The 27858-nt window shown below is 37.5% G+C and overlaps 1 protein-coding gene across 2 annotated transcripts in view; it reads right to left on the reverse strand.

Annotated features, from left to right (window-relative positions):
* Window positions 1-895: 895 nt before the first annotated feature.
* LOC139722795 (caspase-3-like) overlaps window positions 896-27858 on the reverse strand; it is a 39187-nt gene continuing 12224 nt past the window's right edge. For both annotated transcript variants that reach the window (XM_071634084.1, XM_071634085.1), the window contains 9 exons: window positions 27056-27215; window positions 22690-22799; window positions 20753-20852; window positions 17809-18105; window positions 9137-9280; window positions 7585-7799; window positions 5550-5637; window positions 3711-3890; window positions 896-2567 (listed from right to left, as the gene is read on the reverse strand). In XM_071634084.1, the coding sequence (XP_071490185.1) occupies window positions 2353-2567; window positions 3711-3890; window positions 5550-5637; window positions 7585-7799; window positions 9137-9280; window positions 17809-18105; window positions 20753-20852; window positions 22690-22799; window positions 27056-27143 (1437 nt within the window). In that variant the 5' untranslated portion in view covers window positions 27144-27215 and the 3' untranslated portion in view covers window positions 896-2352. The remainder of the gene's footprint in view (window positions 2568-3710; window positions 3891-5549; window positions 5638-7584; window positions 7800-9136; window positions 9281-17808; window positions 18106-20752; window positions 20853-22689; window positions 22800-27055; window positions 27216-27858) is intronic.

Below are 27858 nucleotides of genomic sequence, written 5' to 3' on the forward strand. Positions count from 1 at the left end.
GGGGTCTCGCGCTCACCTCACTTTCCATGCATTCTTGCAGACTATTACCTGAGAAGACAGCAGGCAGTGGGGCTTTGATCCAGGTGGGCATGGTGTCCATTTGCATATTCTGTCACACTGGCAAAAAACTAAAACCCTGCCAAGTATGTACAAATTCAACTGGCACTACACATAGAAGATCAAAGTGTAAAAACTTGCCCCTAATTCAGTCCCCCCCCCCCCCCATGGGCCCTCTGTGGATCATAGATAACCTTACAAGTACATTCACAAATGTATTTGCTCAGAGTATTCTGTTTTTAATAGATACGCTATTCAAAGCTTGGGGTTCTAGGGTCCCAATGGGGTCTCAGAGTGAAGAGAGCACTTCCATGACATTTGCTCCTGTGAAAACATCGCTCCCAGGAAATATCTGCATACTATTGTAAATCAAGCATAAATTCTACCCACAAACATAGCCTTAAAGGGCCAGTTTACCTTTGGGAGCAGTGATTTTAAAAATGTTCAAGATATCACATTTGATGCATATGTGTAGGTCTGCTGTATCACAAAACATCCTACCATATAAAATCTTAGCAATAAAGCCTAAAATATAAGGTGATATCAGTATTTTTCTCAGTAAACCGTAACTGTACACGGTTTAATCTGGAAGCATTCTTATTATAACTATTGTTCACATTTTGTGTATTTAACAATACTTAACATTGATTATACGGATTTACATTTTTACAGTGGTTGTTTCTATCCCTATCTCACATTTTAGAACTATTTTAAAGTACTAATGATGGGTTTTTGTTTCATCTGCAAATGGTAAATTATGCCTTTAACTCTCTAATAACCCTTTGACCATGTGTATTCAAGAACATGAAAATGTAAAGATACTGAGTAGTTAAAAATAGGCTCTATTTGGTGCCCTTCTCCATTTTCTGTTCAAAACATTCTCCTCTCATTTCGTCTTCTCTCCCCACAACCCTTCATGTGCCCACGCACTGAAAACTCACTGAGCTGTTTTATCAGCATTCAGTAAGCCATCCACACTTGACCTAAGTGTAGCTTTAAAATTTATAATAGCAAGCTCACTCATCAGGTGCAGCAATTGTGCCTCAGTCCAACATGACGGCCATGCTGACACAATAGGGATTGATGGGATTAATTAATCTCTATTCCTTGTCAATTGCGCCCCATCTTAACAGACCTCTCCGTACATTCTCCAGCAATTAATCACCCGTGTTTACATTCCAAAGATTCTATAAACACCGGCTGAACTCCGAGTGCCCCATTTTAACAGGCATTGCTTGAAAAAAAAATCTTCTCTGGGGAGAATACGCTCTCCTTGGCCAATCATCACAGATATGCTGACATCATTGCAATTACAGTACGCTCAGCATATAATTATGTGATTGCGTACTTGATGTGTGCACTTGTGCACTCATACAGACATGTAGGCCCTATTATCTACAGAAGCGTTTCAATCAGGTCTACTTTGTTTCTTTAAAATATGTTTACTTTGCAAACACATGTTATTCTCTTTTCTTAAGGATCTTTAAAAAAAAAGTAAAGAAAGTAGAAGTCAAGAAATCAGCCACGTGTTTGACAATCAGATCAAGGCTATTACAATACATTCAGCCCACAGAACTTGAGTGTGATGACTATATAAGGCCCATAGGTAACTACGTTTACACACAGCCCTGCCCTGTAAGCGCTGTACAGATGTTCACAGAAGTTCACAGGATTTGTGTGTGGCGCAGCACTAGTCACCTGACTTAGTGCTGGTCACATGATGCCTCTGGGTAAGATTCACCTCGTGAGCGTCTTCTCAAGTGGTTCTCCAGTGGTTCTCCGGAGGCTACCCCGTATCTGGTCGACTGCAGCATAAGATTTCTCTGGAGGGTGTCCATCATGTTGTGTCTTAAAATGCACTTAAGTGTATGTGCCAGCAGGCAAACAAAGCACAGTAAGGGTTATAGAAAACCAACAACAGTTACAGCACCTGTCACTACTGCCCCATACATCTTTATCATGTATTCTCCAAAGTTCCCTTCCATTGCAGCACAAACTAATTACCAATGCAGCTTTTTCCTCTTCTGTTCCATAGTAACCATGGAACAGGCATCTTCCAAATCTTCACCATCAGTCAAACAATTCATACAGAGTTTAAAGACATTATCCATTCTGAAACCACAAATAACTGTAATCAAACAATAGCCATCCATCCTCAGATAATTATATCTACCACACTTTAAACCTCATCCCCACTCTCCCCTCCCTGCACCACCCCCTTTGCTCCTTCACACCCCTTTCCCTTCTTGAATATTCATGTACAATCTCACACCTGTGCTTGTGCCATGGCCCATTCTACTTGTACTTGAACATGAACCGTTTGGTGAAGGTGCAGACAAAGCAGGGCATCTGCTTGGCTCGCCCCTCCGTGGACTCCCTCCACACCATCCTGTTGTTGACCCGGACGAGGATGTCGAGGATGTGCTCCTTGTCCTTGAACTCGGCGATGACTTCGCACAGGTCATGGACAAACCAGGAACCCTCATCTGAATTGCGCCACGCCTTCGTTCCTGCAAGTTGGAAGAGTCAGGTTTAAGGGCCGATCCAGTACTCTTGCAGGGAATGGAATGAGTCTATTATTATTTATATTCCCCTTAAGATACCTCATATTCAGACATATATTCCCCTTATGGATGCTTGTATCCTGACCCACTACAATAAAAGGATCCAAAAGTCGGGGAAGACAATTTTCTGAATTTTCTGAAAATGACATGACATTATTCCCTTACTCTTCCACTTTAATTTCATATATAACACAACTCATAAAAGTACTCCGTTGCAGAGATGTCGATGATTTTATTAGCGCATGTCTAGTGGTTGAGGAAATCAGAGTTTCGAGAAAAACGCCTTGAAAGTTTTCCTACTGACGCTAACATGATCAAGGGGAGGTAAGACAGTTTTCACCGCTTGACAATAGAAGGTATGCTCCTAGCGACCTCCGTGATGTTCATTCAAGCTTAGCGCGAGCGGTCTACGCACCACCAATCAGTAATCAGGATGCTACGCACTGACCAATAAGATTACTCCCTCGTTGCTAGGGGCGGAGTCTAGTTGCGGCGCTAAATCCAAATCCTCGGACACATGTCTGTTACGTTGAAAGTCAGAAAATCATGGCCCAGAAAAACGCTCATTTCTTGCCTTTCGTTTGATCATTTAGCTTCGAAATTTCGGCAGATGATAGACAAAACATTAGACTACAAAATTATGCCAAAAACAGAAATCCGATTGTTTTGACTAGTTTTGACGATGTGACTTCAAACTCGATTTTCTTGGCTCAGCCGTCAGCAACTTTAGGATCCTTTTGTTGTAGCGGGTCACATATACAGGCATTATATATACTGGCATTATATTATATACATATATAGAGGGATTTAGGAGCAGAATTTCAGAAAACTATATCTAAATATAGAGAATTATATTATATAAAGAATTCCTTTTACAATATACCAAACTCATTTTCAGCACTTTATGCCTAAGGGCCCTTTGTGTGTGTGTGTCATGGCCCATGTCTATTATATAAATAAATATATATATATATATATATATATATATATATATGTATATATATATAATTCTATTCTTTTTCCCACCCTCAAGTTTGTAAATTTTCAAGTTTACTGAAGAAACCTTGAACAAAGCATCAAACATCTCACCTTCCGTGGTTGCATAAGCTATTAAAACATCTGAGTTGACTGGTCTGGTCAGATAGTCGGGATTTTCCACGCTATGCAGCATTCCTGGGGTAGATAATTCCGCTGGGGCATCAGAGTAGCTAACTGACCTCGCATGCTCTTTGCCACGACAAGACTGGATAATAAATATCTTTGGCATGTCTGGAAAGGAAAAATAAATGAAAGTTCTTAATTCATCAGAAAGAAAACAGTACTATATTTAGAATTGTCAGAAAAGTGTGAAAGACAAACTTGGAAGTATACATACTAATCAAACTCAAAGAAAACTTAACCCTAACAAGGCCGGTGGGCCTCCGAGGCCCCTCCCCCATGTTCCGTGTGATGTATAACCATCGCAAAAAGCTAAGAATATTTTCAGATGGCACAATTTTTTATCTGTTAAATTTGATAAGGATACTAGTTATAAAGAATATTTACACTAAAAGAAAGTGCCTGTTTTGAGCTTTCTGTAGTGATTTATACCAAATACAGTAATCTAATTTCATGCATCATTATGCAAAAATTACTGTAATTTAGCATGAATGATTATTCTTTTGAAAAATCAACTTCACAGTATTTTAGATTACGTCACTGGCAATGTCTGTGCCAATTTTTATTGTGATCGGGCGGTTGATGGCTGACATTTGAAGGGGGGGGGGGGGGGGGGGGGGGGCCTCGAACCCGGCTCTATCATCTATCTAAATAGCCAGGCCTAGTTAGAATTAAACACTGTGACAGTTCAATGGCGGTCCAAGGCACAGAATGTGCAACTTACCAACGTAAGGACACACATGATCTGAACTATGACTGTACCATCCACCGGCAATAGATGCAAAACATTTCAACAAATCAGTATGGCATTCATTGATTGTGACATAACATCATTGCTCATGACATATAATATTTCACGAGTGTAATATTTTGCAAATGTGAGACTTGTACAATTTCTGGAGTGGTTGAAGTCACTATCATCACTTACATGTACATTGATGGAATTGAGAAAAGGAAATCCCAAATATGTTTTATTTTTGGACAAGTTGTCTCACCCACAGCATTGCGAAGGACGCGAATGGAAAAAATCCAATATTCAGAAAAGTTTTTCTCCGAATGTGTTGCGACAATGAAGCTGAAAACCTTTCTTGCACAATTTGTGTAAAGTTCTCACAACGTATGTGCAAATATCGTGTGTATCATTGCTAAAGTACAGCATGGTATGTACACGAAGAACATGTGACGGAAATGCGAAACAACACAAATTTTTCAATAATCATGGGAGAAAAAGTACCCAAGGAGAGGTGGGAACTGTCTTTTTTTCTTTCCTGTACTTATCCTTTCTTTTTTTCTCATTTCTCTACAGTTGTGTGCGTGCCTAGACTTATTTTTCTCAGGACCTATCTCCACTAGTAAAGTTTGGGGGTCTGTTTGGGGTTTCATGAACATTTTGCGAACATCGCGCGTGTCTTGCGAAGGTCTTGTGCATGTGACGAGGCTTTAAAGACACTTTCGAGAACAAATCATGAGCAAATCACAACTAAGTGTGCGGAAAAGGTTTGTAAAAAATTTCAAATTTTTTTGAAATTTTTGCCGAAGTAAAAACGACATTCGCGAACAATTGACGATGCTTTCGATCCCTCACGTTCGTTTGGCCATCTTTTGCAGACTAAAATACCAATGCTGGATTTTGCCATTTGCGTCCTTCGCAAATTGTTCGCATGGTCCGTGAAATCACACCTTTTGTTCGGTACGCGAGGACAATACAATTGTACGTAGCATAATACATGTACATTGTATTCTCACATCACGTGGTCACTAATCTATTACCTTTCATTGCTGGTATCTTGTCGCCATGGAAATGCTTTATGATGTCATCAACCAACATCCATCTGCAATCAGCCATTAGCACTCCATCCTAATGGTCAGTGTATGATAAGTGAATGATAAATGAACAAAAAAACCCATATGAAACAGAAGGTTTAAAATCTTCCTCATCCACAACTAGTCTCCTACAACACAATGTGGATCCAGAATTCTTAGTCTCCAATCAATTGTTGTTGTATAACCTCCTCTCTTGAAGTATTATTTTGTAAAGATTAATAGACGCGTTGGTCTCAGCTTGTAAGCTCTACACTCCATAAGCACAGATGCAATTTTGTCTCTTTGGGGCAACAATGTTTGCATAAAATACAATCCATCAATTTATACATCTATGTTTCTACAGCGTCCTCCGTTCATAGACATGGAAATACTAGATAGTACAGTTTGTATGTCTGACATTATACTAGAACTATCAATGAAGGTGATAAACACCCCCGCTCCAGCAGCTCAGACTTCTATGAAAAAGTATTGGACCAGGGTTTGTTGAATACAAATACAAAGGGCATTTTGCACATGGGTCAATCCTTGTCAAATCAACCAATGCTATTAACCCGACCCCCTTCAATTTTCTTTAAGCTCAGGCCAAATGTTCCCCCAAGTGTCTGATGAAAGATTCTGAAATATTTTGCCCCAAGGTCAAACGGTTGCTAAGATATGGCCTCCCTTGGCAACCAATTTTTGGTTGGTCTCTACAGCAAGTGAGAGTCTTTGAATAATGCATAATATCGGGTTCTGAGCGATTTGAAATTTGAAGTTATCAGCTTCCAAACATGCACCCAAAAACATTAACTTTGATGCTCAATGCCATTTTCAGTGACCTCTTGCGCAATAACGGATATGTCAGATCCGCTCCGTACTACATTGTGCATGTTAAGACCATAAAGTTCTTCCAATTTACAGAAAATGAGCAATGTAACTCATCTAACTTGGCTGCAGCAGTCAATAAAAAATAGCAAATTTTATCTAAACTTGATTGTTCGACTGCGCATTAGTTGCTACATGAAGGGAGTCCGTATCTTAGCAACCGTTTGACCTTGGGGCAAAATATTTCAGAATCTTCCATAAGACACTTGGGGGAACATTTGGTGCGTGTTTAAAGAAAATCGAAGGGGTCGGGCTGAAAATGTCTGAAAATTGGTTGATTTGACGTGGATTGACCCACATATACACCTGTAGATCTTCATACAAACTATAAATTTGACCGTAATCGCTTTAATGCTTCAGTTCGATGCAAAAATGTGAGGTTACCAAGGCAAAACTTTTTTTCTGATGCATAGTATCTTGCATATCTACACCTGAAAAATGTATACTAAATTTGACCTTAAATTGCTTGAACGCTGTGGAAGTAATACAATTGACTAGGTTTTGGGAAAATTATTGTTACCATGGCAATGCTTTGTCTGGCAAACACAAATACACAGGTCTACATCTACACCTCAATGCCATGCCAACCAAATTTGATTTCAACTGCTGCACAATTGTGGAAGTAGTTCACTCCACAAGATTTTCAAGAAAATATGCAGTTACCATAGCAACTCCTTGTCAGGTACAAACACAAAGAGTGACTTGCATAACTACACCTACAGATCATTATACATATCAAATTTAAATACATTGCTTAAATACTGTGAAAGTATTTCATTCGACAAGGTTTTGGAAAATTGTGGTTGCCAAGGCAACACTTTTTCCAACAAACACACAAAAAAACATGTCTTGCACATCTACACCTCAATGTCATCATGTACCCTACGTTTCATCTAAATTGTTTCAAAGCCATGACTGGTGTTCACGATGCAAGATTTGTAGCGGACTGCCCGACTGACCACCCAACCTCCAAACCACCTGATTCCTACATTCCCCCTTTACATCTTGTTTATGCGGGGGAATAAACATATATTGTCCCTGATTAGCTGTGTTTACACCGATTCTGTCAAATGCAATATTACACCCTGGCACGGATAATATGAAATATCAAGATTACTTTTTCTGGTCCACCAGTCCTTGATGACTGCGGTTCCCCATGACTTCCAAGGATCAAAATAAAACTCTTGTACAATCCACTTCCCAGAGTGCTTTGTAAAGCACTCAGGTAGCTTTCCAGCTGCCCCTTCGTTACATCCTTTGTATACTGTAGGTAGAAATTTTCTCCAAGGTCTCTGAAGAGCCTCCGAATATTGTCTTCATCCCTCTCAGCTCCTGCAATGACACAGTTTTTGATGTGGAAACAAGAGAGTAAAAAGAAGAAAATATAAAGTATGACACCAAAACATACGAAAAAAAAAAATGATGGGAGACATTTGTCTTACCGACTGGCACTCTCTCCTGTTTAGCTTTGGTTGGCAACACGTTCTCTGAACACATTCATAATGCATGCTTCTTTATAAAAAAAAGATTGCAGAAATCCAAGCCTTCTATTCCAAATTGCCATTGATCCATAGTATCGTTTGGTAACTATACTATCCCTTTCAGATTTCAAACTTTGACGCTATATCTTATAGCATTTCTGTCAAGTGAGCCTGCCAATTAAAGGAGTCAAACTGGATGGAATTTCATGTTGATCAGAAGCAGTGCCACACCCCCATCCCTCAAAAAAACTATAAACTAACCAACAAAACAAAGACACTCTCATTCGCACACACTCAACTTTCTGCAGAATCTGATGCATATGAAGATGACGATAATACTGATGATACTATTGAACCAGTTACTCAGTACTCTATCTCTACTTTCATATGAGCTGTGACTGTGCTGTCCCTGGTACAGAATTCCTCATTTTTCACCACTTTTACAGTCCTCTTGGGAAAAAACAAAAACAAGAAAACACTTCCATTGCTTTAAAAAAAAAAAAAAATCGAGAAATATTGGGGGCTTGCTGTCGTGGCTTATTTAGGAAGCAGGGGCACTGACAATCTTTTTTTTTTGGTCTTCATTTTACGTTATCATGTCATGTATATCTCTAGAAATTGGAGTTGAAGTAAAGGTAAGGGAGCAGTGATCTCTTCAGAAATTGATCAATTAGTTGCACAAGATATCATATGGATTAATAGAAAATACAAAGTATGCAAAGTGTTACTGGCAAATTTTCATTTTTTTTATTTGTCATTCAAATGGCGTGAGGTAGAAACTAGAGTAAAATTAGACAAATCAATAAAAACTTTCTGCCTGTGAAAGCTCAGTGACCTGTCTTTTGTCTTGTTCTATGGGGATACAACATGGCTGTTACGGACATATGTATTGTATAACTGATGTTGTTAGCAAACACCTTAAAAGCTTTGTCTTGGACATAGGCCTAAAATATGACACTCTCTGAATCAACTCTTCTTCTTTTTTTTTCTTAAACTTATACAACTATTATTCTTTTATCCCATCAAGAGAATTGTTGATGATTTCAGGATGCTTTATTTAGAATGAGGAATACTCGACTGTTCAGCATTCAATCATGAAAGGAAACTTTTCTCAGAAAGTTGCCCACACATCTGCCTTGATACCCCCACCTTTCGAGTTACCGGTATCCGTATTACAGCCATACACACCTTCACGATAGCCTGACCTGCCTGTAAACAGGTTGTTGATGAAAAGGACGTAGCACTTCCCTGGCTCGTAGAATACACGGTGATCGAATTCCACATTCCGGAAGACATCTTCCTCCATTGATGAGCCCCGCGGAAGTTTATCCGCTAGATATCCATGCAAAAAAGAATGAAGATACAATACATTGCTTTCTTGTTTGAAGGAAGTATCAACCCTGATGCCAAGTTTCTGTCATATAGTAGAGTTAAAAAATTTAAATGAACAATAGAAATTTTGGACAAAATCATGCACATAATAAAGATATGTGTTTGAGTGTTTCAGTCAACTTGATTGACAAGTTGGCAGCAACTCTCCACATCATATATTTGGTTTTTCATTTTTTTACCTTCACATAGCCTTCTCTTGAACAAAGGCAAAGCACATACAAATGTACACAAGACATGAAATTGGCCCATGCCAAAATGTGACATCCCCCCCATTAACATGTAAAATTAATACGTTCTTTGTTATGCTATATGTTATATATGTTATTTAAAGGACAAGTTCACCAGTCATATATATACATGAGGACTGAGAGAATGCAGCAATATTAGTAGAACACATCAGTGAAAGTTGAGGAAAATCAGACAATCTGTTCAAAAGTTATGAACTTTACAAGTTTTAATGCTGCCATCGCTACATGAGAAGACTACTACGGGTAACAGCTTGTGATGTCACATGTGTAGAACGGTATAAAGAAAATGTAAAGAAAATTCAACATATTTTTCACTTTTCTCGCATAATAAAAGAGCACTTGACTCCACTCTTTCAGAAGACAGGGAGAATATCACCCTTCACGTATGTCAGTAGCGAGTTGAGGAAATGCGCACTTTCTTTAAAAAATTAAATTTGTGGAATTCTCCTTATATTTTGCTTATAGGGCAAATCCATAACTTTGTCAACTAGAGGGTCACTTTTTCAAAATGAAATTATGAGCACATATTACATGTATCTATAATTTTGAAGAGTATTGTTCAAACTGTTCGAAAATGTAAATCAGAAATGCACTTAACCAAGGTCAAGGTCACAAGAGTGATTTCAATGAAGCCATTTCACAATGCTCTGGAACTACTCTTATAATGCACTTTCTATCTTATTATTTTTTTTTTTTTTTGTAAAGGAAAAGAACACTTTTCAAGTCACTACATCATTGAATATGAGGGTAGTGTATCACTTTTTCCACATCCATATGGAAGAGAAAGTGAAATTACAATTTATGTTGCATTCTCTACTTCTATTTTATGCATTAGTGCAATGTATGTCCGAAAAAACTTCAAAAGAAAAAAAAATCCTACATAAAAACTCGAATTCCAGTAAACTGTAAAATCTCAATGCAAAGTAGGTTTTGTTGCTTTTCAAATGTGTAATTTTGTAATTATCTCTAATCAATGAAAAATGTGTGCTGGAATGTGCACTTTTTACTGTACATCCAAAACAGTTCTCATGTTGACTTCTTGCCTTACTTCAGAGCCCTTTGAAAGCAATCTTATTGAGTTTACATGTTTAAAGAATACATTTCTGTATCCAGTCCTCATATATACATGTAGGTTTAGGGTCACTAAATAAAATTATAATTATTTCTTAAATAAACCAACTCTGTGCATGTATATGTATGCACAAACAAGTTAGGTTGAACAGAAAGTGTGGTCTGAAGTTGATTGTGGAATGTATGAAGACCACCTACAAATGTAGAGAAGGGAATGGTCATATCAGCTTCCTGAGACACTCTGATGCTAGACAATGTGTCTTTACATTTCAGGATAGGTGATGATGTTACTTGCTTCTTAACACATACAGTAGGTGGCTTGTTCTAAGAAACTCCTTTTTACAATTTCATAATTGCCCAGGACTGAATATTTTAGCACCTAATCACCTTTAGATATCACTGCAATACTACAATGTATTGTATTGTTTCCTGCCATTTCTGTCAGCTTGTGTTTACAATCCTATTCCTGTGATTTATCTTCATGCATTTATAAACATTCATTTGAAAGTTGATAAAGGTAATAATGATAAAAAAAATAATAGACTGATGTTGATGCTGAAGGAGTACTAGAGTGGGTGATGCCATAAGAATGGTTATGATAGTGCTAGTGATAATTGTAAATATTTCAGATGTTGAAAGTTTTGTCTGTGCTTGTTCTGCCTTAATTTCAGTAAACAACTGTGACAAATAATTTTGAATGCCTGTCTTTCTTTCCTTCAAAACCCAGATCAATTTTGGCCAAAACCAATGTAAAAACAAACAAACAAACAAACAAACAAACAAACAAACAAACAAACAACAAAAAAGAAACAAAACAAAAGCCAAGAAGATAATATAACAGGAAGAGACAGAAAATTACACAAGAGGAACAGAATGCAAATACTGTATGATTGCTGAAGCAAATTGATTAAGACACTTCAAGGCAGGAAAGAAACTAAAAGCACTACAATGGTACAACAAAAGGGAGAGAAAGCGTGACAGGGGGAATATGAATTCATGCAACTGAAAGAGATACATAATTTGTATACAACAAAACAAAAGAGAGGAAAACCTCAGAAGAACATGATTGTTGAAAAAGGTACAACACAAAGAAGCTTTTGGTTCAGCACAAAGTAAAGGTGTAAAGCAATTCACTGAGTGAATAAGATTTTGCCATATATGCAACAAAATACCTGCATAGATCCCATTGCTTTGCAGGTGCTCAATAATATTTCACTAAATCAAATATTCTGTTAAAAACCGCCTTTTGGAGATTGCACAGTAAAAGTGTCCCTGTTTTCCTGACAGTCACAGCAATATGTTTTCAAAAACTAGACTGTATTGAAGATGTTGATTCCCCAAATATTCGATGCATAATGCAGAACTGTTGGGTGCCCCATATGTCAGTGTATACATTACTATGCATGTTTTTGTGAACTTGACCTTGCAAAAAGGAACCCAAAATGTTCTAGTTACACTGACTGAATTGTGTTTGTTTGTAAATGCCTTGTTAACAACTCCACCATGCTTTAATACACCAAGGTTTAATTCTAATATTTGCAAAGCAGGCCTGTTTACACTCTGATTTCCCATAACTGGGCAACATAAAAAAAAGCTTTGGCTTGCCCAACAACAATTTCCAGTGTGTTAGTGTTAATCTAAGTACAGTCTGTTCAAAATTGATTGTTTTGCACCCATGGTTAAGAAAAATGTCAGTATGTCACAAACAGCAAATTGGTATTAACTCTTCCCAATTCCCACAAATTTTCTTTTTCTTTTGTTTGTGAATAAACACACATATCTGCTACAGGAGTTCATTGACTAAACATTATTTTGTACCTCGATCATACTGTGAAAAAAAATATACAGGATTACTGTTTATGTTGCTATTTGTAGTAATGGGTTACTTTAACAGTTTGTAACACTCATGTATTTCTGTTGTTCTGGCCATTAGTTTTAGTATAGGCTGGATGTGTTTATATTAGAATTCTGTTTCTATAATTTACAAACTTTTACATACCTAACTCATGCCTGAATTGTTAAAAAAAAAGTGTGTTAACCTGTTGAAGACGAGTCCCGAGTATACTCGGCAAAGTGTCTATGGGAAATGCGTGTTGTAGCAAACTCAGCCAGTCCTCAACGGGTTAATGCACAGGCCCTGTGTTCTGAAGCTGTTTTATTATTTACACTGGTATTGCTGACATGATAGACAAGTGTTATCATCTGAGAAGGGCCAAGTAGTCCATGGGCCAGGCCAGATATTGGTACCATCTGAGGTGGCAAAACCTTTTTGGTGTCATTTTGTTTGTCGGGCATAGATATGCCTATCAAGCTATGATAGCATTTCCAAATGAGTAGCTTAGTCATAGTAAATGAATTTTTAACCAATTTGGTCTCGTTGTTATATCCCTATACTTCTGAATCGAAACTAACCGCTATGCAAAGAAGAGCACTGTCTTCTGTATGTTCCATAGAGCTGTAAAATGCAGCTCTGTGGTATGTTCACAGGTGTTCTGTTGTAAACGCGGTGCGCTTAGTCTTTATTCAAGGCAGCGAAAGGAATATCCAAAGGTTATGATGTCCACAGCGCTCAGTCTTTATTCTAGACGGCGAAGGGAATATCCAAAGCGTATGATACAGTGTATATCCTTTTATCTAAAAACAACAACAACAACAAAAGCAATTCCTCGTTAATTTTACCGTATCTTTCAATTATTTATCATTTTCCGACGAAAACGCTACGGTGAAAACGCTGATACCACGCCAATGTCGCTTTATTTCCCTCCAACAATATAAGATAATGCAAAAACAATGTACCGATACACTACGACACATTATAATGAATGATATTGTCAATGAACAGAGTGATTTTTGTTTAAAACTGATGTATTTGTTGATAGGGTAGTATAAAAACAGTATAGATAATCCCTTTTATGAGGAACTTTGGATATGATAACGGTACATTGGTCTAGATAAAGACTAAGCGCACCGCGTGACAGCTGTGGACGTCATAACCCTTTGGATATTCCCTTCGCTGCCTTGACTAAAGACTAAGCACACCGCGTTTACAACAGAACACCTGTGGACATACAGAAGGCAGTGCTCTTCTTTGTATAGCGGTTTAGTTTCGATTCAGAAGTATAGGGATATAAAAACGAGACCAAATTGGTTAAAAATTCATTTATTATGACTAAGCTACTCATTTGGAAATGCTATCATAGCTTGATAAGCATATCTATGCCCGACAAACAAACTGACACCAAAAAGGTTGTGCCACCTCAGATGGTACCAACAACCCATTTTTCGGGTCTTGGCCCATGGACTAAAGGATGAATAATAGTTCTGTAAAAAAAATTCTTTTTACATCTATTATATTTGGACACAAATGGTGTACATCTGTAACTGTACGTTCGAAACGAAGAACAAACATACACCATAATTATTTCCAAGTTGAAAGAGTTTAAATTACTAATAATTTTTACATTTCAACATCATTTGTGACTGCACTTATGAAGTAAAAGAAAAAATCAGACTTTTTCTGTGTATGTCCAGACAAATGCTATTTTCCAATGATTCCAAGGTCATTAAGGTGTTGATACTATTTTTCAGTTACCTGTTTTTTTTTTTTGTTACTTGTCTTTTTGCCTCTGACAAAGATTCTGCTAGGGTCGTAAGCTCAGGCCCCTTTTGACTCCATTTGACTCCATTGGCTTGCCACTATTGGATAAGCAGTTTTCAGCAGCTTTTTTTTGCTATACTTGTTTTCTTCTTACACTTGTCATATCGTGGCCAGATAAAAGTTTCATATTCTAATAATCTTTGTGTCTATGGCATCTTATTGTCCAAAATATACATCCAAATTTATGGAATTGCCCTGTATCGTTCTATGCATGTGACATCGTGCACTGTAGTAGTCTTCTCATCCAGCAGTGACTGTGCAGAAAAAAAAAAAATTGTAACTTTTGAAAAGCTCTTTTGATTTTCCTCAAACTTTCATTATTGTGTTCTATTAAATATTGTTGCAGTCCCTCACTCCACTTTTATAAGCAGGCGAATTTGCCCTTTAATTTACAGCATGAATGGAAAGTTGTCCACAGCTTGCATCCTATTTGGTTGTTTTTCTTGAATGATCATTCAATCAAAAGAAGAGCTGTAACTTCCTTATTCCTGGCCTGGGTTTGCTACTCTCCTCTGTGTAAAATGTTATGAGTGCAATAAGAAGCTGTTAATGAAGGTAATTCTCGGGCAAATATTAGTGAGGCCCAGTATCCGCCTTTAAGTGATTAGTTAGCTATGGAGGGTCCGTAAAATCTACAACCATTTGTAGTGAGAGTGATAGTGATAGAGGGACCATTAATGCGAGGATGCCACAAAAACTGTGGGATCTTGAGGTATCCAACGTTATATGGGCCAGGGGAATCTAAAATAGTGCAAGTTACAACAGCAAACAGAAAACTGAGTGTAGGACTGTGATAAAGAAGCAAATTGATATACACCAAAGTGGTTGAGGGTATTTGTGATCCTGCATCACAAAACCAACATAAAGTCGCCAGACATGGATTTCTATTTAAGGGCAGATTCTGAAAGAGCAGACTTTAAAACGATGTATAACTCATTTCAAATGGACTCTCCAAACCTATCTAAATACTGAAAAGAAAATACAAAATCCACCTGTGTAGTCAGTAAAAAAGTGTTTACTGAGAAAAGAGGCTCTTAAGCATAGGGTCTATTCAAGTGTTAAATCTTTGATATCAAGCCATACTAGCTGTGCAATGAAAGGGACAAAAACAGGATGTGAAACTTGGCAGCATCAAATGAAATGATAACTAGAAAAGCACTCTGAGAGCGCAGACCTCTGCCAAGCAGTTACTTTCCACCGATGATCTTGCTCTTCCCAAAGAGATTTTTTCTCCTCTCTACCAATGGGAAAAAGCTCTTTGGGCTCTTCCATAGAGATTAGTGATTTCCACCCATAGGTCTATACATGCTGAAAAATTGCCCGATTTCCCAATATAGAAGCCTTTATTTCGTCATAAACCCTCAGCTGCACAGCGCGCCTCGTCCTAGCAGAAACTAGAGTGGCACGCACCTTAGTGCGTGCATGCAAACCTCAAATACGTGCAGCCTGAACTCCCAAGTTCATTTACCCTACCTGCCAAAATATCAAAAATCCTCCATAAATTCCCCCAAATTATTGGATCACTACCAAAATTAATCGTTTCTTACTTGTGTCATTCTAAACCTTTCCTGCAAGTTTCATCCCAATCCATTAACTACTTTTTGAGTTATTTTGCACACGGACAAACGAACAAACTAACGAACGAACTACCAAACAAACTAACTAACGAAACCATCCCCCCTTGGCGGAGGTTATTACATTAAGCTGACATTGATCATGCTTTATTAACATATTCTATCCATTACGAATGCAAACTTTCAAAGCAGTAACATCATTCTTTCAAAAGTTATTACAGTTGAAAGTGAAGTGTGTAAAGGGTTTTCAAGGAATAAAAAGGGGACTCTAAGACATATCTAATCACACTATTCTACTGAGAAAAAAAAAGTGTTGGAGAAAAACTGTGAAAAACACAATTTCCCATTCGTTTTATGATCCCAAACTTTATCTTGATGTAGAGGATGTTTTGCTTTCAGAAAATATGAAAAACTTATAATTGAAAAGGTTAATCCATCTCAGTTATTTTTGAGTCCTGACCTAAAATCAGTGTGTGCAACTTTTTGTTGGTTTTGTGACGCACGGTCACATTTGTAAACCCAACGTCCACTGATGGTGGGCTGATAGTGATGTTAAAACAAACACTTCATATTGGTTGAAACAGCAGTAAATGGCATACATGATTATTTGACCCTGGTGGAACCCATGTGACAATTTGGGATGAATTTGTGGTAGTAGCTTGTCACTGTCATCAGGGATCAGTGTTGTTTCTTGTTTTCTGGACAGCTTACCTTTATGATTGACTCCATCTTTGAAGCCAGTAGAGGTAAACAGAAGGAATAAAACAGCATAAAAACAACAAAACATAACACTGGGGATCAGTTGAAACCTGGGGGAGTTTCATAAAGCTGTTTGTAAAGTTACAAACAACTTACGAACAACTGGTGATCAATTCTTGTGCCGAATTATTGAAATTCTGATAAGTATAGCAAATCAGAACTGATCAACAGGGCCCTGGTGATTTACACGGGAGTGATATCCACTCATTGAGTCCTTATTCTAGGTCTATACTGCACAATGGGTGTCTTCACTAATTATGGTATCATATATGCCCATAACAACAATAAACAAAAATAAAACTTACTTCTTTGTGTCATTACATACCTTTTAGACTTCATTTTTATCATAGCAAAAAGATCAAAATAAAGTGATTGCACCAGAGAAATTCAATGAAAGGGAGGTGATGATTCAATGATGACAGAGCCCCAAGCTGGAGCAATACAAGAACAATGATGTAATTCTGAATCTTATTTGGCTAATACATCAGTATTCATTACTAACTGTCACTTTACCGAGTGATGAGATGTGCTTTTGGTGCCTAATGATGAAACGATTCTCTAGTGATTCTTAGAATGTCCAAAGTACAAAGTGCTTATATGTGGTCTGTGATTTTGCTCTGAATTGATAAGAGTAGATGAGAAAACAAACTGATTGGTTACTGGCATGTTCTTAATATTCACCTCAATTTCTACTTTGAAATTTTTTGTTTAAAAAAAAAAGGTATATAAAATATTCTTCAAGCCCATATACAGTAAAACCTCTCTCTCATCTGGCCTCCCTTTATCTGGATCTCTTTATCTATGCAGACGTGATCTTGCGGTGACTTTTTTTTTGTCTTCAGTCTAATAATTATGGGGAAAAGGGGAATTCAAACTCAAACAAAAGCAGGTAAATCATTGATTTCAATTCGTAAAAAACGCCTATAATTTGGTGCTGATAGCAAGGAAAGTGCTTCAGTGTATGCTACCTGCAACAGGTTACATAGACCTAACATTAGGTAGGCAGCTGCATGTAGTCTCCCATTTCCGGCCAAATCCCTAATTAGGATGAGTGCCAGTCCAAACATGTTCGGATAAGGGAGGTCAGACTGTAAACACATGAAATTTGTGGATCTGTGTCGAGGTGTTTAATGATGGAGAAGGAAATTAGCTGCTTACACATTGAAACCTGGGAACTTTGAGGCTGGCGAAGGTCATAGGGGCCTAGCATGGATGGCTGAGGATGGGCAACAACAGGCTGCATGGCAGGGCCTCTTGGTGCGGCAAATTGCTGACTGTCGTACTGAGAGGCACCCATGTATTGCGACTGGGGAGCGTAGTGGGGCGGAGCAGCATAAGGCATGTACGTAGCTCCTGGTGGAATGTAGGCCCCTGGATGCAATACTGCGGGGTGATGACCTTGTTGGGGCACTTGCTGGGCTGAATCAGAACCTTCATCTTCCTCCACTGGGTAGTCTACAACCAGAAGATTAATGAGAGTGAGATTCAATGTGGAGTCAGAAAGACAAATAGACAAACAGATGAACATAGACAGATGGCGAAAATGTGAATTGCAGACATGCAATGGAGATAACGAAATTCCAGTTACAACAAAGTAAAAAATTCAGGCCGCCAACATTATCAGCTCTATGTATTTCTATTGTTCATTAATTGTTCGGTTATAATGAAAGAAAACTGCCAGTCCCGAGGACTTCGTTATAATGGGAGTCCACTGTAGTTGTAAATTTGTCTGATATTGGGTAGATTGTACGATGAATTTCAGTTGTTTGATTAAATCTCTCACCAGGATAGGATATGCAGAAAGATTCATTTACCAATTCAATGTTAATGATTAATTTCCACAGCAAAATTACTCCATGATGTTTAGCTAAAAGGGCCTGCAAGTTTACTGCAGCAATGGTAATTACTGAGTGAATATTTTGTCTTTTCAGCCTACAAAAGGACCATTTGGGTACTAAGTCAAATGTGTTCCTGGTTAACCACATGACTAATATCATGCAACAGTGTCAATGACGGCCTGAATTTATTCCATTCATTGAGTTTTTATGTACAACTATATATCATTCTTTTTCAACACAACTTACTCTTTTGCCAGTATGTACGATGAGTTTATTTCATAACAATCAAGAAAGCAATGCCATTTAATCAAGAATTAATAAAAAAAACTTTTTTGCCCTTCTTCTTCTGTGATTTTTTTTTCTTCTCAGGAATGCCATTTAATCAAAAAACTTTTAGATACTTTTTTTTTTGCACTTCTTAATAGAATGTAAACCCCTCCTTGATATCTTAATTGAACTAAAAGAGAAAAGAAAAAACTTATTCAAAATTATAATGTACAAAACATTTCATATGGACATGTGCTAATTCAAATGTAAGATATATCATCTTGCAAGTTCAATAGTGCATGTCAACTGAATAACATACATTGTACAATTGTATGTATAAATGCATATCAAACTAAACCTTGAAAAAATTCTGTATGCATATTATGTTTGCTATATCTGAACTTGGTATTTCTTTTCTCCCTTCTCATTTCTGAAGATTTTTGTTCTTTCCATTGAAGCCTCAACCCTTGGGATTTTGGCTCTATTTACAAAAAGAGACGCATGTATTATTCTAAAAGGATGAACCTTTGTTTCCAAAGGAGAACAGCTTGCATCCACCCACATTTTGGCTTGTGACTTACCATGGAGTCATTCTCAAGGACAATTTACTTTTCAACTAGCAACTGTGCAATGTTGGTAAGTTCAGGGAAGCAACATGTATAGTATTCCTGCAAGCCTTACTTCTGAGCATAAAATCTGGCTGCAAAACTCTTAAATACAAGACATACATGTATGTGCAAAAGCTAGCAGTTGCAGCATTGCAGACATGGATGTGAAGAAAGGTTTAGTCCTAGCTAGAATTCATTCTGTTAAAGAGAACACCTGCCTTTGCTTCTGTTTCTATGCTTTCTTTACCACTGTAACTTGTAACATTCTTAATAGGGAGAAGGATCAACAGTCTTTTTCAGAGCAACACTGTGATGGTTTGTAGTTCAACCAAACATACAATGTTAGGATTACCTCCCTAGTTTGTGTCTTTTCTTTTCATTGCCTAATAAGACCCCTAAATACCAAATTTGGTCTCCTTTTGCATGGTAGTCCCAAGGCCAGCCTGACAGTGTAAAACAGAGTCTAACAAAATTAAAATACACTACAATATGAAAAAATAAACACACACACATAAGTGCTTAATTTTGCCAAGCTGTGCTCTGTGCAATGAACGGGGAAAAAACAGGATGTAAGACTCCATAGTAACAACAATGGGATCATCATATTAAGCTGGAATTTAGCATGCACCAACACATAATTCTAGCAATAACTAATACCAACTTTCAATTGAAAGCAGCAGCATCACTCTTTCAAAAGTTATTAGAGTTGAAAGTGACGAGTATGTACAGGGTTTTTAAGAACTGAAAATGGGACTCTAAGGCACACCTATCAAAACTAATACAAAAAGGTGTTTAAACTGCTGAATATGTAATTTCCTGTTCTTTTAAAAAAAAAAATCACAACCTTTAGAATAATGTAGAATTGTTCTATCAGAAAACTGGCAAACTCCAGATTGACCGAGTTGACCTGTTTAACATATTTTGAGTCCTCACATGAAATCATGGCGGGCAATTTTGTTGGTTTTGTGATGCACGAGGAGAACTGGACTGTAATGGATCCACCAATCGTTGCAGCCCACTGACTCTGAACAGACTGGTCTACTAAAACATATATTCAAATTTTATTTCACACAATGGTTCCTCTTGATCACCTAAATGCTTGCCCAAGGTTTGCCCAAAACAGTAACGACCAATGTATATACAAATATGCAAACTAGATTCCAAGTATTGAAAAAGTGATTTTTGAAATACAGGCTAATAGAACAGCTCGTTACTATTAGAACAGAAGAAACATCTACTGTGTAAATTTGAATACATGTTTCTTTGTAAACCGGTAAACTCAATGTCCTGACCACAGATACATTGTATGTCCAGGATGCACTTCCATCTAGTTTTGTTCAAGGCCCCTCCACCCTCCCCCACAATAATGATAAAGGGTACAGTACTTACTTATTGAGCGAAGCTTCATCTCTGCCTCTCTTACAGTGTCGCGGTGTTGTTCGGATTCAATCAACCTGAAGAGTTTGTGGAGCTTTTTATAATTTCCAACCTGCAGAATATATGGTGCAAAATTTCAAAATGCACTGCTACAAATTCATGATACCAATTCATGGAAAGCAAGGGAGTCCAGTCGCATTCAACAACCAGCCCAGTTCTTGTGATCTGAGTACAGTGAAATTCTCATATTTCCATCATTTTGATGTACATTGTATCTAGGTACAAATGTATGTCTTTCAGAGTAGTGTACATATGAAGGTACAGTATATGATCGTAAATTATGCACATATTGTGGTTTTAAACAAGTGCATGTACAGTACATCAATACAAATTAAGTTCGGCCTTTGTGAGTCATGTCAATTCAGCCTTTGTGATTTTGTTTATTTGTTTGTTTATTTATTCACCGTAAAATCACAAAAATAACAATGATACAATACAACTGGGATATATAAGAGAAGGAAAACGGATGGATTGCCCTGCTCAGCTCGGCCTTCATGGCCGTGCTGGTCTTCCGAGCGGTCCAACTTCACATGAAAAAGTACAATAGTCAAAACTCCATACAATAAAACTACTACTACTTACATACTAATATGATACGAACAAAAAATTGATACATCAGTACAAAATCAACTAAAACAACATTACAAACAAAAGTTTGTGAAAATGGTACCCCCCATACCGACTCCCAATATACCCTCCCCCACCCACAGCCCTCCCCATATAACATAATCATTCAGAATTAGCATAATACAGAGATCTGTGGTCATTATCATAACATCCAGTGAGTCATGTCAAGTCAGCAATTCCATCAAACTGACAAGAACTGACATTGGACTAACAATAAACTGTAGGAAACTCCAATCATCAATTTACCTTCTGCACACTATTCTAAATAAAAGAAATGGGAAAACAACAGAAATTGTGGTAACAGCAACAGTGAAGTACGCGAGGTAGCAGTAGAAGAGTTTATACATTTCAGTACTAGTACTATCATGATACACTACACTTGTATAATGTACAAGCAGGGATCCAGGAATTCTGTAAAAGGGGGGGGGGGGGGGCGGGCGCAAACAATATTTCTGGTGCTACAAATTACTTTACTTCTGGGTTCCATCTCATTTTGTTTCTTTTTATTTCTTTTGTTTTAACAACAAATAAAGAAGGGGCGCGTGCCTGGTGCGCCCCCTCTGGATCTGCCACTGTACAAGTAATATTAATCATCAATATCACTATAATCTATCATAGTCATTTAATAGCAAAGCAATTTATCTGTAGCATGCAGTAGAGTGGGACGCCTCCAATTTCCCACACAATGACTGTAACTGCACAACACACAAGGCCGTTCTTTTACACTTTTGAAGTTGAGGTGCTCTATTACCAGTGACCCCATGACTGACCTTAAAACCATCTTAGAAAAGGCTATTATTCCACAACTTGTGCTACATATGTATGTCTGCGATTGACATAATCACTGGACTTAGTAGAACACGGATGTATGACCAGCATATTAAACTTTCATTAATTTTCTTGACTGCACAGCCTTTGAACTTTGACCTTTGACCCCAATCATTTCAAACACGTAATTTGATATTCATCACCACACACCAAAGGTCGAAACTCTCACAGACACCAATTAAAATCTGAGAATAAGAAGCTCTCATTGGTTTCCATGAGTTTCTCTTGGTTTTGTTGGATCTCATTGGTTTCTTATAGAAACCAGTAGACACTCCATCCAGCAGTAAAGGGGATTAGTTTTACTTTAATACTGGATCTATCTTACTTCAATGTCATTATCCTATGCAAAATGTAATACATAGATCTAGGTAATAAAATGATAGCATTCGAAACTAATTTTGACGTTGAGATGTGATCAACAGTTGTATGTTTACCTTGAATATTTGCTTTCTTATAAGTCTATCAAACATAGCGTCTATTGTTGTGACATGCCGTTGAATTTCACCAGGACCAAAACCTCCCAAGTCCTTTTGCTGTATCTCCCCTGCAAAAAATTAGAAGACAAATACAAAACAAATATGGGTCAATCCATGTCAAATCAACCATTGCTGTTAACCCCACCCCTTCAATTTTCTTCAAACTCACACCGAATGTTCCCCCAAGTTTCTGATGGAAGATACTGAAATATTTTGCCCCAAGGTCAAACAGTTGCCAAGATACGGACTCCCTTTATAAACCAATGTGGTCGAACAACCGAGTTTAAATTAAAATTTGCTATTTTTGATTGACTACTGCAGCCAAGTTAGATGAGTTACATTGCTCATTTTCTGTATTATATTCAAAGAACATGCACAATATATCATGGCGCAGATCTGCCTATTTGTTACTGCGCATGAGGTCACCGAAAATGGTGTTACAGTAAGCGTCAAAGTTAATGTTTTTGGGTGCATGTTTGGAAGCTGATAATTTCAAAATTCAATTAGCATAGAACCCAATATTATGCATAAGACTCTCACTTGCTCTACTGACCTTCCAAAAATCAGCCAAAAAGTATGCATCGTTTTCTTGTAGGGCACTCTCAAAGTTGAATTTTTTTCAAAAAGTTGCCAAGTTCAAGGTCACAAATCACCACTCGTCCCATCAAGGAGCAACACCAATTTTTGTGTATTGACAGACATTTACCTAATATAGATATTTTCATGGGTTACCTAAAAACTTTTGCAACCGAAATGTTTTAATGGTTTACGCATTCAAAAATGGTCTTAAACACCCAAAAATCAATGTTAAATGACTCATGTTTTTTTAGCACATTTCAAACTGTGATAGATCAGAGATGAAGTGCCAACTGAAGACACAATGGTAGTATCTTCTGTGATGATAGTCTGTAGTTACAGTGTAGTACCAAGAGGGTATACATCACAAATCATTTTGTCTTTAATATCGGCAATGACCTTGAAATTACAGTTGAAAATCACAACAAAACAATAAATTGGTCAATTTTCTGTACTCATAATGGTGTTAAAGCACAAGTTCACCTTCGTATGTGGAATGAGTGAATGCAGCAATATCATTAGAACACATGGTCAGTGAAAGTTTTGGGAAAATCTGACAATCCATTCACAAGTTATGAATTTTTAAAGTATCTGCGCAGTCACTGCTGGATAAGAAGACTACTACAGTGTATGATGTCACATGCAACGATATAAGGAAAATATAAAGACAATTTCAACATTTTTTTTGACAAAAGTGTACTTTATAAAAAAAGGTGCACATTTCCTCAACTTGTAGCTGACGCATATTAAGGGTAGTATTGTTCCCCCTGCCTTCTGAAAGAGGCAAGTCAGTGTTCTTTTATTATGTGAGAAAAGTGAAAATATGTTGAATTTTCATCACATGTTTTCTTCATATCATTGTACATGACATCACAGGCTGTAGTAGTCTTCTCATTCAGCAGTGACTGAGCAGAAACTTCAAAAATTCATAACTTTTTAACAGATTGTCCAATTTCCCTCAAACCCTCACTGATGTGTTCTAATACTGAGCACTGCATTCACTCAATCCACATGTCTGAAGGTGGACTTGTCCTTTAAAGTGTGTTTACATCGATTTATAGACCCCGTTTACAGTGCGAGGCTCGACCGCGGCCGAGCCCAGCCCTGCTTCAGTGTAAACGCGCAAAAGGCCAAATGCGAGGCCAAAATTGGCCTCGGATAATTGGCCTCGCTCTGGAGGTGGTCTCGCCGACCGCGGCCGAGCCCGGCCTCTTCTTGGTGTAAACGCAAACTGGGCCAAATGCGCGGCCAATTTTAGTCTGGCTTCCAGACCCTCTGCCCGTACTATTTCGCTATTCACGATATTAACCCCCTCAACGTGGAAAACTAGTATAGTTTAAGGTGGTTTTGTCCTGCAAAGGATTTTTCCTTCGGCAAAGGCCTTTGCCCGAACGGCGACTTCGTCGCCATGGAATCCAGTTGGCAAAGGGTCTGAAAACCAGGCTTTACCAAATTGCGCTTGTTTACAAGCAGAGCGCCACTACGACAAAATATTGAAAGGTTTGAATTAAAAGCGCGGCCGAGCCCAGCAGCGTAGACGGACAAAATTGTGAGGCTCGGCCGCGCAATTGAGGCCCGGCTCCACACTGTAAACGGGGTCTTAGTTGTGTGCCATTTCTGTACTAATGGTACAGGTAACTTAAAGCTGAAAACTACAAATCATATTTCATTTTTATTCTATTTTAAGCTACAAATGATACATTTAAAGTGATCTCCAGATCTTTTGACCTAGACATTATTCTGAAAAAAGCTGTAAATTCCTTAAAAATGGTATATTCCCAACACACAAGATTTATAACATATTTTGCATATCAAAATTGATTTTCTCTCAGACAGAATGCCTGATCATGTTCATATTTGCAGTATTGGTAGTCTGTAATAAGTATTCAAAGGATCTGGTATTAATTATTTTGTCTAACATGACAATGACCTTGAAAATACAGCTGAAAAGCATAAAATCATGAATCTTTAAAATTTCCAACAATTATAGGGTGTTTACACCGACTTTGAATTGTGTTCATCTTAATTAATTATGAGTTATAGCTGATAATTGCAACTGCGTAGTAGTACCCGCTGCATACTATAAGGATTAGAACCAACACTTGCTGTTGGGCGTAAGCTCGGTGGTCTTGTGGAGATGACGCCTGTGTCTGGAGATCAGGAGGTCGTAGTTTCGAATCCTGCTCGAGTATGTACGCCCATGATTTTTTAAATCAAATTAGCTACTACTAACACACTGATTAATTAAGTGCTTATCTATGTCGATGTAGGGCAATTTGTCAATCAGTTGCAATGAAAACATCTGGACAGAAGAATTTCATGAATTTGAATAACTACATTACGCAGTACCCGCTGCATGCTATAAGGATTAGAACCAACATTTGCTATCGGGCAGAAGCTCGGTGGTCTAGTGGAGATGACGCCTGTCCGGAGATCAGGAGGTGGTAGGTTCCAATCCTGCTTGAGTATGTACACCCATGATTTTTTATCATGGCTACTACTAAAACAATGATCAATTCAGTACTTATTTACATCAACGTAGGGCAAATTTGTCAGTCAGATGCAATGAAAACATCTTGATGGAAGAATCTCATGAATTTGAATAAGTGAGAGTCAAATATACACATCATATTGGGTTCTAAGCGAAATGAATTTTGAAGTTATCAGCTTCCAAACATGCACCCAAAAACATCAACTTTGATGCTTTTAAAACACCATTTTCGGTGACCTCATGCGCAATAATGGTTGGACAGATCTGAGCCATAATATATTGTGCATGTTAAGATCATAAAGTCCTTTGAAAATACAGAAAATGAGCAATGTAACTCATCTAACCTGGCTACAGCAGTGAATCAAAAATAGCAAATTTTATTTAAACTCGGTTGTTCGACCACGCATTGGTTGCTAAGGGAGGCCGTATTTTAGTAACCGTTTGACCTTGGGGCAAAATATTTCAGAATCTTCTCTAAGACACTTGGGGGAACATTTGGTGTAAGTGTAAAGAAAATTGAAAGGGATCAGGTTACTAATTGGCTGAAAATTGGTTGATTTGATATGGATTGATCTCTTCATGTATACTCCACATAAGAAATTTAAATATACATAAGAAATTTAAATACTTGTTAATAACACTTTAAGGAACTGGTACAATCAGAGAACCACTGAAGGAATTTTCAAATGATGTTCCAGTTCACTTACAAGAATAGAATGTAAATTAAATGGGACAGCAAAATTGATCAAAATCAAACAACTGTGTAATGACTTGTAGACATGTCCTGAAATGTCGAACACATACTTTATTTTGGGTATTTCCACAGTAAAAGGGTAAGTTTCAGGGATGTCAAGTTTAATACTTTCTGTTTCCAATGTTCATAATCCCCCAATGCAATATGATCTTTACACAAGAGACTTTGCCCCAAAATTGCTTAAAACAAGCAATCTATTAGAATTTATGCCAAAATGAAGGAGTGTGGGCAAACACAAACGCTGAAGACGAGATCTAGTATGTACTATCAAATGAAGGTCAAAATAGTACAAGCTCTTGGAAAAAATCTGTTTTTCCAGTTAAAGGCTTTAACTTGATTAGAAAAGACAAAACTACATTTAAATTCTATTGAACACTGTATTTTATACCATTTTAGACTTTACTGATGGTGAACATAGAAAATATGTTACATGGACTGACAAATTTCTGTCACATTTTTGTCAGGAGTTATCAACCACACATTTAGAAGTTCAATGTACTTACTTTTCATCAAGTCAAATTCTTCATCTGTAATGTTATTTCTAAGTTTCCGTAGCATTTCGCGCTGGATTTCATTCACCTGCTCAGACATCTTCACAGTCAATATCCACTTCCTGTTTGTTTGGAAAACCCTGGAAGATCACTGCACATTCAATTTCCAACCCTGTAGGAGGGAAAAAATAACCGCAGAGTCACATCATGTAAAAGATTATATGTGTTTAATCCATGATGTATGACCATATCTAGTCATCAAGATATCCATAGAAAATGTTGATTATTATTATCTTTTTAAACATATTTGTCAATCTCACTACATATCATTGATGCCCATTCAGATACATATGTGGCCCTACATCACGAAACCCAAAAAAGTTGCCCAACATGGTTAGTGAAGGGTAGATTCTAGAAAAGCAGACTCTAAGCTCTAAAATGATATAAAATGGACCTTCCCAGTCTATCACTATAACAAGGAATAAAGAAAGTGCCCACTTTGGCAAAGTGTCTACTGAGAAAAGATGTTTTAAAGTTTAGGGTTAAATTCAAGTGCTTACTTTCACCAAGCTGTACTCAGCAATGAATGGGACAAAAAACAAACAAACAAACAAACAAACAAACAAACAAAACAAGATGAATAACTCTATAGCAACAACAATGAAGGGATCATCAGAGTAAGCTGAAATTTTGCAAAATCTGTTGGAACATTCTATAAAGATTCATGATGAATACTAATTTTCAGAGCACTGCCATCATCATCTTTCCCAAAGTAACAGAGTTGAAAGTGAAGTTTAAAGGGTACAAGGGGGGTT

The sequence above is a fragment of the Diadema antillarum genome, unplaced genomic scaffold (genome assembly GCF_040938485.1).
Source record: "Diadema antillarum isolate AM-2024a unplaced genomic scaffold, OU_Dant_1.0 scf00000172, whole genome shotgun sequence".
Lineage (NCBI taxonomy): Eukaryota > Metazoa > Echinodermata > Echinoidea > Diadematoida > Diadematidae > Diadema > Diadema antillarum.